The 17,509-nt window shown below is 42.6% G+C and overlaps 1 protein-coding gene across 1 annotated transcript in view; it reads left to right on the forward strand.

Moving 5' to 3' along the window:
- gramd1bb (GRAM domain containing 1Bb) overlaps window positions 1-17,509 on the forward strand; it is a gene marked incomplete at both ends in the record, with an annotated part of 238,915 nt that overhangs the window by 81,410 nt on the left and 139,996 nt on the right. The window contains 1 exon segment of the mRNA XM_084319952.1: window positions 1,170-1,196. Coding sequence (XP_084176078.1) covers window positions 1,170-1,196 — 27 coding nt within the window.

Below are 17,509 nucleotides of genomic sequence, written 5' to 3' on the forward strand. Positions count from 1 at the left end.
GCGCCACAGCATACCAGCAGCCCTTCGGCGAGGAAACGCCGGTCTGCTAGGAAAACTCCATAACGAGCACTACAGCGGCACCCCAATCGCTTCCCTTTCCGAACGCGCCGGGGAAGTCCTGAAACAAGGACTTCGGTGGCATATCCTTACAGCTCTTATCTAACTAACTAACTAACTTCTGCTACAACTGCCGAAGGCCTGTGAGCACAAAACGTTTCGTTGAAACAATGAGGAAGGGGGAGCTGACCAACCACACTTGGGCTATAAGCCGGCCGGAGGTGGGCGTGGTCGGACAGATGGGAGGTGCATGTGAGAAGTTTTCATTGGACGCGCACAGGCGCTGGGTGTATCCCATAGTGCGAAGCAGACAGTGTAGCTAATGAAATATAACAAAGTGCATTCCCTAGAAAGAACCATGTTGCACAGTGGTTATTTCTAACCTGATGCACAGTGGATCAAACACTTATTATTCCAAAAAGAGACTTGAGACATGACTTGGACTCTCGCTCAAAGACATGAGACTTGACTTTGACTTGCTTGAGATAACTTTGTGAGCATCTATGCTGCCAGTCAGGTGTGTCCGGCATCAGGGATTGGCCCAGAAGAGATGATGCAGTAGAGAGAAGTGTTTTCATTGGTTGAATGTATTACACACGTTCAATGTATTACGCATCTTCTGCTGCCAGTCAGGTTCAACTCCTCCCATCTCTTCCATAGGAATAACTGCAGATAATTGCTGTATAATGTTACTAAGGAGGATGTTGCTGTTTGAAATACAGCATATTGTATATGTCAGGCAGTACCTGCTTAGATTCTGGTGCAGTGCATGAGGCAAATACTTTGAACTGAAAATGTATTATTCAGAATGAGTTATTCTTCAATAAATTGTTTATAAAAGACATCGTATGCCATTCATGTGCAATCTCACAGGTGAGGTAGATTTTTAAGAACTGACCATTCTAACGAAACCCAAACCTAGATAGAGATAGACTTCTGAGAGATCATACTGTAAAAAAATAAAAATAACTATAGGCCTTACACCCGAAAGTGTTAAATGTTGAAAAGTCTGAGGTCACAGAGGAATTTAAAGTGAATTGCCCACAACCGTGTTACATGGCGACACAGCATCCTTTATGACTGAAACTTTCCCCTCCTCTTCCCCGCTGCAGGTCTGACAGTGCAGCAGACAAGATCAGGTAAGTCTTCTCTCTGAGTTCCCCATAGGCTCCTCTGTAACCTGTAAGGTCAGGAGGAGCGTGTGGTGTTGTGTATAGCGGGCTTGCTGTCACCCCACTTCCCCCCCTCCCCCCGGACCACCCTCCCTGCATGTGACACAGAGCCACGGCTTTGTCCCCCAGGCCGAGGTGTCTGAATACGCTTTAGATTTTGGGAGGCCAGCAGTGAATACAGTTGCAAGCCATGGAATGCCATTGTTTGCTTTTACTGGACAAACAACATCAGCCACGACTCTGGACACAAACAGCTCTGTGGGGTGGGCAAGTAGTGTAGGTGTGGATGCTTTAGTCTGTTAGCTAGCTGCTCCTGGGGTACTGTAGGTCTGGAGCTTTTAGTCTGTTAACTAGAGTAGGTCAGGTTAGGACTGGGCTCGGGCACCTTGGGTCTGCAGGGTTCGAAGGCTTGCCCGTCTCGAGGAGCCACCTGGCCAGGCCTGTGGTGCAGGGGTTTGGAGGCACTAGCTGAAAGGGTGAGTCGTGGGTCTAGTGTCTCAGGGAATACTATGTGAGCGGGAGGTGTAGGCTGCAGCCTGAGACACAAGTGAATAAGTGAATGTTTTTGAGGGAATCTGCTGTGGACAGTGTGTTGATCATTCATTGCTCTTACTTTGTTTTAAGGGAACTTTCTATTATACCGAAACATGATTCAGTCAGTATAGTTATATGCTGTTTGTGTCTGTTTCTGTGTGTCCATGTGTGTTTTACATGTGTTTATATATATATAACAGACACAACTTACTTTTTACTGTTTAAAAGGTTTAGAATGATGTGTTGGGCATGAATGAATGCTAACTTTCCTCAATGTTATGAGGCAAATCATTCTGATGTACTATTGTATGTGCATATCGACAAGCATGGCCCTGTATGGTGGACAGTGTTGCATAGTGGTTTGTGTACTGCTCATGTGTGTATGGTGTGCATGGGGAGAGTGTTGGCCATGTTGATGGGTCGGGTGTTGTGGTGTGAGCTACGTAAGTAGATACTGTCTGTCAGTTGGGCCAACTGTTATGTGTGCTGTGTGGTGTGGTGTGGTGTGGTGTGATGTGATGTGATGTGATGTGATTTGAATGGTTAGTCATGCAAGTGGCCTGACCAACAGGCCAGGCCAGGTTTGGACCACTAAGAATCCCTGGCCAACATCACATGACCCACAGATGGTATACTGAACCCAATCTATATCTGCACGCATTGTGTCCAGACTATTGTCACTTAGACCATTCCAAATAACCAGGACAATAAGCCACGACAACACTTTGTTGAAGTCAGTTTCTATACCCAAGTTGGTCCCACCTTCATATATGACAAATCGTCAAAAACAATCTTGCTCTTTTTTAAACTTCGAATTTTTTACAAATATGCCGCAATTGTACTGTTGGAAGCATTGTGGTGCAACTGTGACGCACTTTGCCATCGCAGAACGTGCAGCGTAGCGGAAAGGCAGCTGTTAAATCAAGTGAGGATTTCTTCTGTTTTCTAGCCTGCGGAGTATGAGTTGTTGTCAAATCTCCAGTGTCAAACTGTATTTACTGTAGGGATCACAGCTATTGCCAACTGAGATGTATGGCACTGAAGTGGACCATGGTCAGTCAACATCGTCACCGACAGCTGCTTTACTGAACTTTATACAACGGCATGCAAATTTCTCGATTCTGATTGGCTGAAACAGTCATTTTACACGTCTTTATTGGCAACAATTCCACGCTGCTGGCCCACAACCGAACCACATCACATCACTCCGCCGGATCACAAGAAGGTGGACAATAATCTTTACAAATGGATATGTTGATAGCGACTAAACGACTAAATATCAAGCGATTCTGTCACAGCGAATGTCTTAGTCGTTTAAACAATGTTGGATGATGTAATTGATGGGTCTTGAATAATTCTGTAACAAAAGAAAAATCGCGGATTGATTGATTGATTAATTTTCAATTTTTTTGTTCAATTTCTTTTTCCTTTCGACTGTCAGCGCTCGCTCTAGTCTCCACCCACCGCCACACACCCCCCCCCCCACACACACACACGCACACGCACACACACGCACACGCACACACACGCACACACACACACACACACACTCTGCCTGCAACGCGGGGGATAGTCAGAGAGCTGGGTGCTGCGCTGTTCTAAGTGAGCATGGCCTATTGAGTTGATTGATTGATTGATTGCTAATTTTATTACTGTACGCTTGGTTTCCAACTGGTTAAGTTTAGGCCCTCTACAGTAGGTTTAAAAAAATAAATAAAAGAATAGGGCGAAGAAAACGTTTTTTTCCTATAGGGCAAAGAAAACTTTTTAATTTGTTTTACCTACTTTATATAGAAGCATCTAAGAATGAAGTTCTATGGAAAGTAGGTCTGCATTCCCTTAACAATTGTGTGTATTGAGCCGTACTGTATTGTACCCATTCTGCATCTGGTAATACAATTTTCAATCAATCATTCCAATAATACACAGTTGGATGTGTTAGTTGGTTGGATGCACTTCAAGCTGCTTCCACATGAGGCAACTTCTCTCAATCATTCCAATAATACACAGTTGGATGTGTTAGTTTGGTTGGATGCACTTCAAGCTGCTTCCACATGGAGGCAACTTGTCTTTTTTGTAGTTGTGGGAACAACTTTTTCTGGCGGATGGTTTTTTCAATAAATCTTCGATTAATGTGTGTTTATTGTATAGAAATAAGGTTGGATGAATCTGGCAGTTGTATAAAAGCTTTACACCACTTGCAGTCGTGATTTGTGAACAATAAACCATGCCTAGGGGGGTCTAACGACCACCCCTAGGCATGGTTTATTGTTCACAAACCACTCCTGCGCGTGATGTAATGCTTAAGTAGCAGCTCCCACCTGAGGCGTCTGCTGTCCACACAGGCAGCGTTACTGCTGTGGAACAGAACAGCGGGCATTCTTCTGGCAACATTGACTTTTCCTTTGATAATGGTCATCAGTCATTTAATTAACTTTTTCTATTTTTATTTAGACTAGTTTAGACAGAAAAAGGTTAAAAAGCAACCGTGTGCTGTGCACTCACCATAGGCTTCTTCTCTGAGGGGAAAGATGGCATTAAATAACAAGACAGAGTCTAATAACGGTGTGGCTTCCCTGTACAATCTTTAGCTAGGACACACTGTCATAAATGCAAGGCAGTCTCGCATAAAGTGAACTGCAGTCTGTTACTAATGTTATCAACATTAATAACATGCTTGACTAACATATGTTACTAACTTTAATAATCAACCACACATCTGAATTCAACACAGTTGTTTCAAAACCATGTTCCCCGGTCCCGCCCGGTCCCGAAAAAAAAGGGTCCTATGTTCCCCGCTGAAATAAAGGCTCTATGTTCCCCGGTCCAGACCGTTGCCGGCGGTGCAACAGATTCGAGTTCATCGGGAAATGTCAGTCAGTCACTCAAGTATTTTAAAGTGTTATTGACGTGATGTCTATGTCAGAGGAGAAAGGTTGACAGTTGTATCCGAATATAGATACCTTGGGATAAAAATGGACTCCAATCTTACATTTAAAAAACAAATCAAATCGGTAGTAAACAATGCAAAGTTTCACTTATCAAACTTCCGTCACATCAGAAACTCTCTGTCAACAAAAGCAGCAGCACTGTATTTTAATGCCATTATTATGTCACACTTAACATACTGTCTGACTAGCTGGACACAAGCCTCCTGTACAACATTACGATCTGTACAGGTAGTTTACCATCAGGCTGTGAAAGTTCTGGACAGGAAAACAAACAGCCACCACCATTGTTATAGCATAGCAAACCAGAACCTACTGAGCTGGGACAATCTTGTCAAATTCAAAGATGCCTGCCTTACCTATAAAATCCTACATGGCTTGGCTCCTCCCCCCCTCTGTACTTTCATAAAACAGAAAGCATCTGCTGATAGATATACCAGGTCTGTAGTCAGAGGGGACTGTGTAGTCCCAAACAGGAGGTCTGCTTTTAGTCAGACAGCCTTTTCCGTGAGAGCAGCCCACACCTGGAACAGTCTGCCAACACGGCTCAGGGAGTATCAAAGTTACATCTCATTTAAAACTAACTTAAAATCATGGTTGAGAGATGGTCAAGTGTGCGACCATTTTAACTGAGGGGTTGTATTTTAATGTATGTATTTTAGTGTATTGTAACCTATACTGATTCCTACTGTGTTTTAATTATTGTACTATGTTTTTTAACTAAGGGGTTGTATTTTAATGTATTTATTTGTATGTATTTTAGTGTATTGTAACCTATATTGATTCCTACTGTGTTTTAATTATTGTACTATGTTTTAATTATTGTTGTGCTCATGTCACCTGCCCCAGAGACTACAGTTGAAAATTAGCCAACTTGGCTAAACTGGCATATTTACAGTCAAATGTTCCTTAATATGCACTGTCTCTGTATTTTAAACCAATAAATACAAATACAAATACGTGTTCTTGTTGATGGTAGATGCTACCTGCTAACGTTAGTACCAGCAAGCTGCAAAATTCTGTACCAATTCATACATTTTATAGCTTGACTTTCTTTTGCCTCTTTTCTTAGTATAGCAGCAAATCATACAGGGTTGCTTTTGTGGTTGTGTGGTGCTTTAGTGGCTCAACCAGACAGCTAGCTCTGTGTTGATGTTGCGTAGCAACATGAGCTGTGATTGGTTGACGTTTAACAGACAGAGATAGATACCGACATACCCTGTTCTAGATGGCTATGTCCCTTTGGCGCCATGCTGTAAAAATATAATCTGCATCATGACAGCTGAGGCAACAGCATTTTCTTTTTTCTAGGGCTGTCAGTTTATCGCGTTAATTAGATTAATTAATTACACAGCAAATTATCGCGTTATGAAAATTAACTCAAAATGAATTACAAAAAATATATATATATTCTTTAAAAAAAATCTCATGCATTCCATTAAAACGTAGAATAAACATTTACAGGTTGTTATTATTTTTTTTAAATGGCCCATTTGCATGTTCTTGGTATCTGAATGGTACCTGAATGGTACCTGAATCTATGGATCTCAGGGAATGTATTCCCAGTGTCAGAAATACTGTGTATGTTACTAGGCTTGAGTAAATTGTAATGAACCAAATGAGAATATCAATTCAATTCTTTTTTTTCTTTTTCTTTGACTGTGAATAACACCATGCTAAAATTGACCAGACCTGAAAAATCTAAGCAAATGAATAAAGGGAAGATGATTAAACAGAAGGTTTTGTAGATACAGTACTGAATTCTGCCATCCGGACACATGCAATTTGAAATATGATTATATAATATAAAATATCAGGCCTAAAATGGTTATGCGATTAAAATGTGATTAATTAGATTAATTAATTATAAATACTGTAATTAATTCGATAAAGAAATGTAATCGCCTGACAGCACTACTTTTTTCTTATATCTTTATACGCAGTGGTTCTCAACCTTTTTACACCAAGTACCACCTGAGAACGTAGCTGGCTCTCCAATTACCACCATATGACCGACATTAAAATACAGTCTATTTAGCTATGCACAGTTCACGCAGGAGGCAAATGTATTCCGAATAACATTATTTGTTAACTTTTGTCAGACACAGCCACAATGTACAAAGGGGTAGCACTAGAACTAGCAAACTCTTCCACACAATTATCATACAATGCAAGCCGCATTGAGAACATAATAACTAACGTTCTCAAAAATTAAGAACTGTATTTCAGCAAATGTACTTAATTCTCACTCACACACACACACACACAGCATGTTGTTGTCCATTGACAACTCGCATAAGCAGGGCTGGACTGGGGAAATAATTCAGGCTGGGAAATATAGTGTGAAATATAGCCCCAGTCAGGCCACTTTTTTTGTTACAAAGACTTAATTTCCTGCATTCTGGTGCAGGAATGTTTTTATTTTTACTAAGGCTGGGCCGTTAACGCCATTACCGGGCTAAATTAACGGCGGACTCTTATCGTGCGATAAAATAATTACCGCCGTTAATCTATTTTCAAAGCTGGGTCTGGGAGCCAATTACATTAGCTGATGTACCGTAAATCCTCTAATAGTGGAGGGTATTCAAATAGAGGACGGGCCTCTTATAATTTTTTTTATTTCTTTTTCGTGCCGTGATATAGAATGAGATAAACTCTTGCCAATGCAAATTAAGTGCCGCCTTTCTCTACCATTCCCGCTACACTGACTACATTAACGTTGGCGTTAGCGTTAGCATTAGCGTTAGCATTAGCGTTAGCTAACATTGTCATAGCTAGGTCTGTGGTGTCGGCTGGATGATGTTGGCTTCGTTTGCAAACGCTAGTTGACGTTCGCTATCTATATGGCGTTGGCAGGCGGGGCTGGCGTTGTCCAGTCGACATTACAGATCATGATGCTATGATAGCATTAGCTAAAGCTATTGCCTGCATGTTATCAAATCGATTTGACTCAGGTAAAGTCGAGAAGGTAGTAGGTAGTGGTACCACATGCAAAATGGTCCGTGCGGGCCCCACAACCTAGTATAGACAGTTCCAACTTCAGTGTGTGAATTACGTTAATCCACCACAGTTTCACAATTACTCAACTGCACTCAATATTTAAATACCAATGTTAGTCTAAATAAATGTAGACAGACAATGTACGTATTAAAAAATAGAATGGATTATGTCCATCAGTGTAATTTTTTGAAAATAAGGCCTGCCTCTTATATAAGCCTCTCTCTAATAAAGGCCTGGTGCTCTTTGCAGCTGAGGTAAATACAAGACCCGTCCAATATTAGAGGATTTAAATTGTAAAACAATTTATTAAACACAAGTACATCTTATAGAACATTATTTTGATATTTCATTACCAATTATCACAGCAAAACAGCTTTTTCAAACAGTCTGTAATGCATTTTGGAAACGGGAGATGGGCTCATGGTGTAATGGGCCACCTGGCCTGAGAAACGTATGGAGGAAAGAAAAAGTAAGGACTTACTTCTGGTCATTATTTGGGTAGAACACACATATTTTGAATGCCTTCGGCAGACTTCAAATGAGCCATTTTAATCTAGATTAATTTAGATTAACTCCAGGATTGCAGATAGATTCATCTAGATTTAAAAAATTAATCTATGCCCACCTTTTAATTATGTTGGTCCTACAGCTCACCATGTTTATAGAATGTATTATGTGGGTCGTACAGCTCACCATGTTTATAGAATGTATTCTGTGGGTCATACAGCTCACCATGTTTATAGAATGTAGTCTGTGGGTCCTACAGCTCACTGTGTTTCTTGTATCTTTATAGAATGTAGTCTGTGGGTCCTACAGCTCACCGTGTTTCTTGTATCTTTATAGAATGTAGTCTGTGGGTCCTACAGCTCACCGTGTTTCTTGTATCTTTATAGAATGTATTCTAACCTATTTACGTGGCCACCGGAATTAAAAGCGAGACATTCTGCGCCACACATGCACACATCACACCACGAGGTGGGCGGTGTGTTTCAGAGGTTACAGTCACAGCATAACAGTCGCAGCACATACAGACATTCATAGCCGATACAGAGTCCTACACCTGAAATATCAGCCGATAGTATACTGAATATTGATCCACTACCTTTATTGAAAAGTATAGCCTTAGACTTTAGGCATCCTATATCAGCATCCAAGACCACACATTCTTCATACTGACTCACCAAGTCATCGACAGAATTTAGGCTATTTGGATGAATGTGGTGTCGGTGTAGGATGGATGAGGGTGCTATGGGTATAGGATGGATGAGTGTGGTGTGAGCAAAGGGCTTAGAGCAGGGGTAGGCAACCTTAGGCACGCGTGCCTGCATAGGCACGCGGGGGCATTTGCATAGGCACAGGGGGCAGCAGTATAAAAAAAAAAAAAAAAAAAATGTTTTGCTTTGAAATATTAGTGAAATATTTTGCACTGTTGTCGCATTTATCTTGTTGAAATCCTCCCACAGGTTCTTTTTACTACCACATATTTAATTGAGACCCTTTATTTGTTTATTATTTCAATTTAGCTGGAAATACATTGCTACATCATTCAGTAACATTTGCAGAGCCTTATAACAAAAACATTATTACGGTCACCATTGTGACCAGTGGGATTAATCAACTAATTTTATTATTTATTTTTCTATTTCATTGAACATTGCACATGTTAAAAGCCATATTCTTTACTCAAAATGTGAGTATTACCAAGTCAACTTGTGTTCTTAAAACAATGACAATAAACATAGTTTTATTAGGTTGAAATAATGTGGTTGTGTACTTATTTTTCTGTTAACTTATTATGGATTGAAAACTGAAAACCTTAATGCACAGTAACTGAACTCAATATTTTTAAGTTCTGGTAACTTATTATTATATATTTTTTACAGTGTAGTCTTGCGATCAATCAAAACTTATTTACACGATATACCTCACATTCACCCTCCATTCACATCCTGGTGTTCTCCTGGTGTTCTCCATTAGGCCTGTAGGTGGAGCTATGACAGCCCACGTACAGTACACACACCGATGGTGTGTGATGTGTCCAAAAATGAATGGGCAAATGTGAGTGAAATGGTCGCACTGTATGCAGCTGTTTGTCTGCATTGCATCCCCCCCCCCCCCCCCCCCAACTCAGATTTAGGGTTGATACAACCATCATAATAATATTGTTAATAATAACGATAATGATGTAATAATGTAAAAATTATCATAAAAAATACCTGATTATGAGAAAAAATATTTACGATGCATGGAATATTGTTGAGGCACACTAGTTACAACTATATTTCAAACAGGCACTCCATGTCAAAAAGGTTGCTGACCCCTGGCTTAGAGTATAGGAAGAGGGCAATCAGCTGAGAAAATTTATGGGAGGCGATGATTCTCACTGAAAACACCACATTGACAAAACTGTCATATGTGCGCACCTACAATTGTGAATCGACGGCTTAAATATCAGGAATGTCAATTTTAATATTGTAAATCAAATAAAAAAATGTAACTAGCCAAATCGCTAGTCTAGCTTACCCTTGTCTGTATGTCATCAAAATTTTTTAGATACGTTATCAATATGCACCCAAAATATAACAGAAATACCTTTTTAAAAAACATAGCTGAATGACATTCCGAGTTTAAAATGGCAATACATTTCAGAGACCTCCTCTACTTTTACCGGTATGAGCAGTTTTACGTGCCCATTCGTTTCGGTGCTCTCAGGTCTGCATATTTTCCCAGGGAGTAATTGCCAGGGAGACTAACATCTCTCTTCTCCTGTGTCTCATGTGTGGGTGAAGGATGGATGAGGGTGGTATGGGTGAAGGATGGATGAGTCTGGTATTGGAGTATGATGGGCGTTGAGTGAAACCGGGTCTTAAATCAATCAGCCAGCTCACTGACGCATCACACACTGTTGTAATTGTAAAGCGAGATGTGATTAAGAGCATCACCAGTGACCATTATACACCATTAAAACCTGGATCAGCAGAGGCTTTACAAGATACAAGAGTTTTATTTGTCACGGCATACAGGTATACAGTGAAATGCGGGGGGTCTTGCCCGCAACGATGTGCATAATACAATAGTAATAATATATAATAAGAATCCAACCAATAGAGCGACATTGTGCAATAAACAAGTAAACAAAGTAGGGCATATCGGTATCTGTACATGAGTTATTTACAGAGCATGGTAGGACATGCTAGGTCCTGTGGTAGTGCAGTACACTGTTAGCTACGGATGAGGCACTGGGTCTTTATGTACACTGCTATACAATGCTATATTATACAATCTCAAGTTATACTATACTATTCTTAAAGTGACCTTTTCTTCTGTAAAGTGTCCATAAGTGTGAGCGTGTGCAGCATGAGTGTGTGTGTGCTCATGTTAAAGTGGCTTGATCTTCTTGATCTTCCTGGCTAGAATAGTTCTACATTTTATTAATTACATTGTAGATCTAGCAATGTGGTTAACTATGGACAATGGTGTACTATTGATTCATCTATAAGGTCATGTCTTGCCAGGACACATTGCTTGTGACCAGAGGATGTTGAAGTGGTGTGCTTGAGAACCGTACCTTTTGAAAACACAAGACTTTGGTTTAAGCCCGATCATTGTAACCTCATCCAATAGTTCAGGTGGAATCGACACCATCGCGCTCCTTCCTACCCAGTTAAAATGATCTATAGTAGGGCTGGGAAGTATAAATAAGAAGGTACACAATCTTGGATATAAATACCATAATGGAAATAAATACTGTATATCTTTTGTTAATCAAAAACATGTCCTTGCAGCTGTATCAAAGCGACAGCGAATCAGCAATAGCTGCGACCGCATAAGCACATGCATCCAAACACTTGACCGCCGCACAAACACTTGACCGTAATGAAACAACATCATGGCAGCACATGAAAAAGATTGTAATGTCCCAGAAACCAAATTCTGTCAAGACTAAGAATAATATCACAATAATATATTTTGGCCATATCGCCCATCCTTATAATCTAGTGTTAGTTTATGTGTCCTGTATAAACTTCTACAGTTGATGCCTCAAGACTGATATGGGCACCTGTAAATAATACATGCAGAAAGCCTTTTGCTGGGCTGAGGCAGGGTTCAAAGGACCTCTGAAACCTCTGCAGTTTGCATTTCATTTAAAATATTAACAGCTTAGCTTTGCTCATTTTGCAAATCATATTGCAGAATTTTGCACTGAATATTGGTGGTCTTTAGAGTACAGGTTAAAAATATCTGGATGTGAAGAAAGAAAAAACCGATAAGAAATGTCATATTTCCATTTGCCCGTTTTCTCGAGTGCTCCCTCGAGTTCTGTGTACAATATAAAGACATAACATGGGGCTCAATGGCGTCTCAAGACTATCGGGTGTCATGTAATCCTGCTGCTTAGACGGAGCCGGTTTCTCTCCTTTTTCTGAGGCATTTCTCTCTGCTGTCCAGCGCGTTGCTGGATCATTGATCCCTCCTTGTCTGTAGGCTGAGACATTAGCTTCCGTTGGTGGAAGTCAGCAAAACCTGATCCTACTCTTTACCTTGTCCGGGAGCCCGGGAGAAAGCAGGGATCCCACATCATGAATAAATAATATTCAGAAAATGGTCCAGTCCCAGCTTTCTGTTCCTGCTGACGTTCAGAGAATGGGATGCACCTTTAGGTGCGAGGTGAGGAGTGATGTGAGGGGTGAGGAGTGATGTCAGGGGTGAGGAGTGATGTGAGGAGTGATGTGAGGGGTGAGGAGTGATGTCAGGGGTGAGGAGTGATGTGAGGAGTGATGTGAGGGGTGAGGAGTGATGTGAGGAGTGATGTGAGGGTGAGGAGTGATGTGAGGAGTGATGTGAGGGGTGAGGAGTGATGTCAGGGGTGAGGAGTGATGTGAGGAGTGATGTGAGGGTGAGGAGTGATGTGAGGAGTGATGTGAGGGTGAGGAGTGATGTGAGGGGTGAGGAGTGATGTCAGGGGTGAGGAGTGATGTCAGGGGTGAGGAGTGATGTGAGGGTGAGGAGTGATGTGAGGGTGAGGAGTGATGTGAGGACTGATGTGAGGGTGAGGAGTGATGTGAGGGGTGATGAGTGATGTGAGGGGTGAGGAGTGATGTGAGGGGTGAGGAGTGATGTGAGGGGTGAGGAGTGATGTGAGGGGTGAGGAGTGATGTGAGGAGTGAGGAGTGATGTGAGGGTGAGGAGTAATGTGAGGGGTGAGGAGTGATGTGAGGGTGAGGAGTGATGTGAGGGGTGAGGAGTGATGTCAGGGTGAGGAGTGATGTGAGGGGTGAGGAGTGATGTGAGGGTGAGGAGTGATGTGAGGGGTGAGGAGTGATGTGAGGGTGAGGAGTGATGTGAGGGGTGAGGAGTGATGTCAGGGTGAGGAGTGATGTGAGGGGTGAGGAGTGATGTGAGGAGTGAGGAGTGATGTGAGGGTGAGGAGTGATGTGAGGGGTGAGGAGTGATGTGAGGGGTGAGGAGTGATGTGAGGGGTGAGGAGTGATGTCAGGGGTGATGTGAGGGGTGAGGAGTGATGTGAGGGTGAGGAGTGATGTGAGGAGTGAGGAGTGATGTGAGGGGTGAGGAGTGATGTCAGGGGTGATGTGAGGGGTGAGGAGTGATGTGAGGGTGAGGAGTGATGTGAGGAGTGATGTGAGGGGTGAGGAGTGATGTCAGGGGTGAGGAGTGATGTGAGGGGTGAGGAGTGATGTGAGGGGTGATGAGTGATGTCAGGGTGAGGAGTGATGTGAGGGGTGAGGAGTGATGTGAGGAGTGATGTGAGGGGTGAGGAGTGATGTGAGGGGTGATGAGTGATGTCAGGGTGAGGAGTGATGTGAGGGGTGAGGAGTGATGTGAGGAGTGATGTGAGGGTGAGGAGTGATGTGAGGAGTGATGTGAGGGGTGAGGAGTGATGTCAGGGGTGAGGAGTGATGTCAGGGGTGATGAGTGATGTGAGGGGTGAGGAGTGATGTGAGGGGTGATGAGTGATGTCAGGGTGAGGAGTGATGTGAGGGGTGAGGAGTGATGTGAGGAGTGATGTGAGGGGTGAGGAGTGATGTGAGGGGTGAGGAGTGATGTGAGGGGTGAGGAGTGGTGTGAGGAGTGATGTGAGGGGTGAGGAGTGATGTGAGGGGTGAGGAGTGATGTGAGGGGTGAGGAGTGATGTGAGGGTGAGGAGTGATGTGAGGGGTGAGGAGTGATGTGAGGGGTGAGGAGTGATGTGAGGGTGAGGAGTGATGTGAGGGGTGAGGAGTGATGTGAGGAGTGATGTCAGGGGTGAGGAGTGATGTCAGGGTGAGGAGTGATGTGAGGGGTGAGGAGTGATATGAGGAGTGATGTCAGGGTGAGGAGTGATGTGAGGGGTGAGGAGTGATGTGAGGGGTGATGAGTGATGTGAGGGGTGAGGAGTGATGTGATGGGTGAGGAGTGATGTGAGGGGTGAGGAGTGATGTGAGGGGTGAGGAGTGATGTGAGGGGTGATGAGTGATGTGATGGGTGAGGAGTGATGTGAGGGGTGAGGAGTGATGTGAGGGGTGAGGAGTGATGTCAGGGGTGAGAATCTTTGGGAATTTTATTTTGATCATTGGGGTCACGATTAGGTTTAAAAATCTGTTATCGATTCATCACGAATATCTAAGCAATGCGATAGATTTGATTGATCCTAGATTGATTGCTTGTTTGTCATTAACCTTTGTGTTTGAGTATTTCTGGTTGGCTATTGTTGGAAATCTGACAAAAATGAGACTAAAGGATTTTAATCTTAGAAGATATTGTAGAATCTATTGTAGAATTTCCCTAATCCCTTGTCTTCCTAAACAGACATCCTGCATGTACAGTAGTGATCCAGTAGAACCTGATACTAGGGACATCCTCCGCTAAAGACACTCTTGGTCGACCAATACTAGAGTCAGCCTCAACTTACCAATACTAGAGTCAGCCTCAACTTACCAATGCTAGAGTCAGCCTCAATTTACCAATACTAGAGTCAGCCTCAACTTACCAGTTAACCTAATGGTCGTAATAAATGGAGATTATACAAGGATAGTGTCAAAGATGCAAATAATTGTTGCATGAATTTAACTGCTCCTATACAAGTGTCATGGCCCTGCGCTGCCACCAGGGGCAGAGTGGCCAACCATGAGTGAATTCCTACTTAATGGAATGACTGACCGAATGAGTTAGTGATATTGCTGGTTTATGAGGTGGTTTGCATCTGTTTGAATGTTGTTTACCGTAAATCCTCTAATAGTGGAGGGTACTCGAATAAAGGACGGGCCTCGTATATAAGCCGGGGGTTTGATACATGCAGACAAATACAGGCCGGCGTCCAATACAAGGTCGCAAAAAAAAGATTTTTTTTATTTTTCGTGCCGTGATATAGAATGAGATAAACTCTTGCTAATGCAAATTAAGTGCTGCCTCCCGCTACACTGACTACATTAACGTTTTCCTCTCGTTGGCGTTAGCTTTAGCATTAGCGTTAGCTAACGTTGTCATATCTAGATCTGTGGTGTCGGCTGGATGATGTTGGCTTCTTTTGCAAACGTTAACGTTCGCTATCTATATGGCGTTGACAGGCGGGGCTGGCGTTGTCCAGTTGGCATTACAGATCATGATGGCTATGATAGCGTTAGCTAAAGCTACTGCATGTTACTGTATCAATGCAACTCGATTCGACTGAGGTCGAGAAGGTACCACACGCTAAATCGTTCCCGGACACCACAACCTATAGACAGTTCCAACTTCAGTGTGTGAATTACGTTAATCCACCACAGTTTCACCCTGACAAAGCAAATACTCATGTGATCTGTATATGTTTATGTCTAAATAAAATCAATCTATCAATCAATCACAATTACAATTGGCCAGTTTGTGAAATGAAGGCCTGCCTCTTATATAAGCCTCTCTCTAATAAAGGCCTGGTGCTCTTTGCAGCTGAGGTAAATACAAGACCCGTCCTATATTTGAGGATTTACGGTATGTTAAAATTGCTTAATTTTAGAATGCATGTTTGATATTTTCAATTAGGTTTGGCCTGGCATTTCAATGAATATCAGTTGTCTGAACATTTCACTGATTCAAGTATTAATTTCCTAGGGGTTCAGATTGGAGAGGATCTAATGCAGGCATTCTCATAGTGCCAATGGGGCCCCTGGAAACCTTTCTGACGACTGAGTTGTTAAGGTGTTGATGTGTGTGTTATATTTGGTCCAGCTTCAATACAGTTTTAAACCAAACTACAACATCATACAGTGCTTTGCTTTTAAGAAGGTAAACCCCCTGGGCTAAGCTGTCATGTTAGGAATTACAGCTTGTTAAAAGCTTGCTAGGCTACTGGTTGCATGGCAACTAGACATCTCGCGAGTCATGTATGGAGGAGCCGATGGCCCATCGTGCAAAATAACTCTGAGGAGATAGCTACGATGACAAGCACGCTCAGCCATAGACGGCTAGACAACTAATGGCTGAAGAACTTGAGAACTGTTAACTACTGAACACTGAACAGAATCTGGTGCACCTTGCACAATGCCTCACACATCACTCATTAATTTACTAGCACCGTAGATCTTATTTGTATACGAATTTTTTTTTATTTAATTTTTTTTAACTTTTCCCCCCTCCTTTTTCCTCCGTTTTTAGTTAGTCGTTATGCCAATTCCCAATCCCCTTCCTGGTCGCACCTACCCCCTACGGTAGGTCTGGGAGAGTGGAGGCTATCACATGCTTCCTCGGACACATGTGTAGCCAATCAACCGCTTCTTTTCACCTGGCAGCGCGGACTCTCACTGTGAGGGTGTAACGTGTGGAAGGATCACACTACCCCCCTTAGATCCTTTCCTCGCTGAGCAGGCGCCCCGACCGAACTGTAGGAGTCGCTGTTTACAACGACCAGGACCCACCCACCAGCTTTCCCACCCCTAACACTGCCAATTGTGTTAGTATGAACGACCAGCCAAGCTGGTAGCAATGTCGAGAGCTGGGCTCGAACCCAGCATCTCCTGCACTAGTGGCGAGCGCCTTGCCCACTGCGCCACTTAGCCGCCATATTTGTATACGCATTTTATATTTATTGATAATCCGCTTAAAAATTTGTTTACATATACCAGGGCAGACTAAGACACAGTATGGTCTCTAAATACACACCCTCAAGACCCCTATGCTCTGCATCTTCTGGCCGCCTCAGACCTACTCCTATCCGAGCTCCGGGAGGGTCATCAAGGAGAAGCCGCCTTTTCTCAGTCCTTGCCCCACAAGGGTGGAATGAACTACCCCACCCCAGTTAGGACCGCCGAAACCCGCCCAATCTTTCGCCGTCGACTAAAGACGCACTTCTTCAACCATTATCTGAAATTTAAAAAATTATCTAACCCTAACTAACCTTACTGTCATGCACTTGTCCTAATAAACTAACCTACACTGTGATTGATTGATTGATTGATTGATTGATTGATTGATTGATTGAACATTTTAATTAACAGATTGCAGAATGGGTACAGTACAGTACAGCTCAATAAACACAATTGTTAAGGGGATGCAGACCAGAGAAAGACTTTCGTCTTGTTTACATCAGGGATTCAGGGTCCCCCATTTTCAATTCATAATGACATTTATGACATACACAACATAGGGGAGAGCGGGGATAGTTGTCACACTTTTTACTCTAATGTGAATTGCTCATCATCAAAACATCTTTCAATAGTCATTCCTACATTAATTTGAAGCTTAAGATGTTGGCTTGAAATGTGTATCACTCTCATTTTCCAACGTATTGTAACAAAGAGTTAATCACCTATCAAATACACTCTGACA

The sequence above is a fragment of the Notolepis coatsorum genome, assembly GCF_963971535.1.
Source record: "Notolepis coatsorum genome assembly, chromosome: 1".
Taxonomy (NCBI): Eukaryota; Metazoa; Chordata; class Actinopteri; order Aulopiformes; family Paralepididae; genus Notolepis; species Notolepis coatsorum.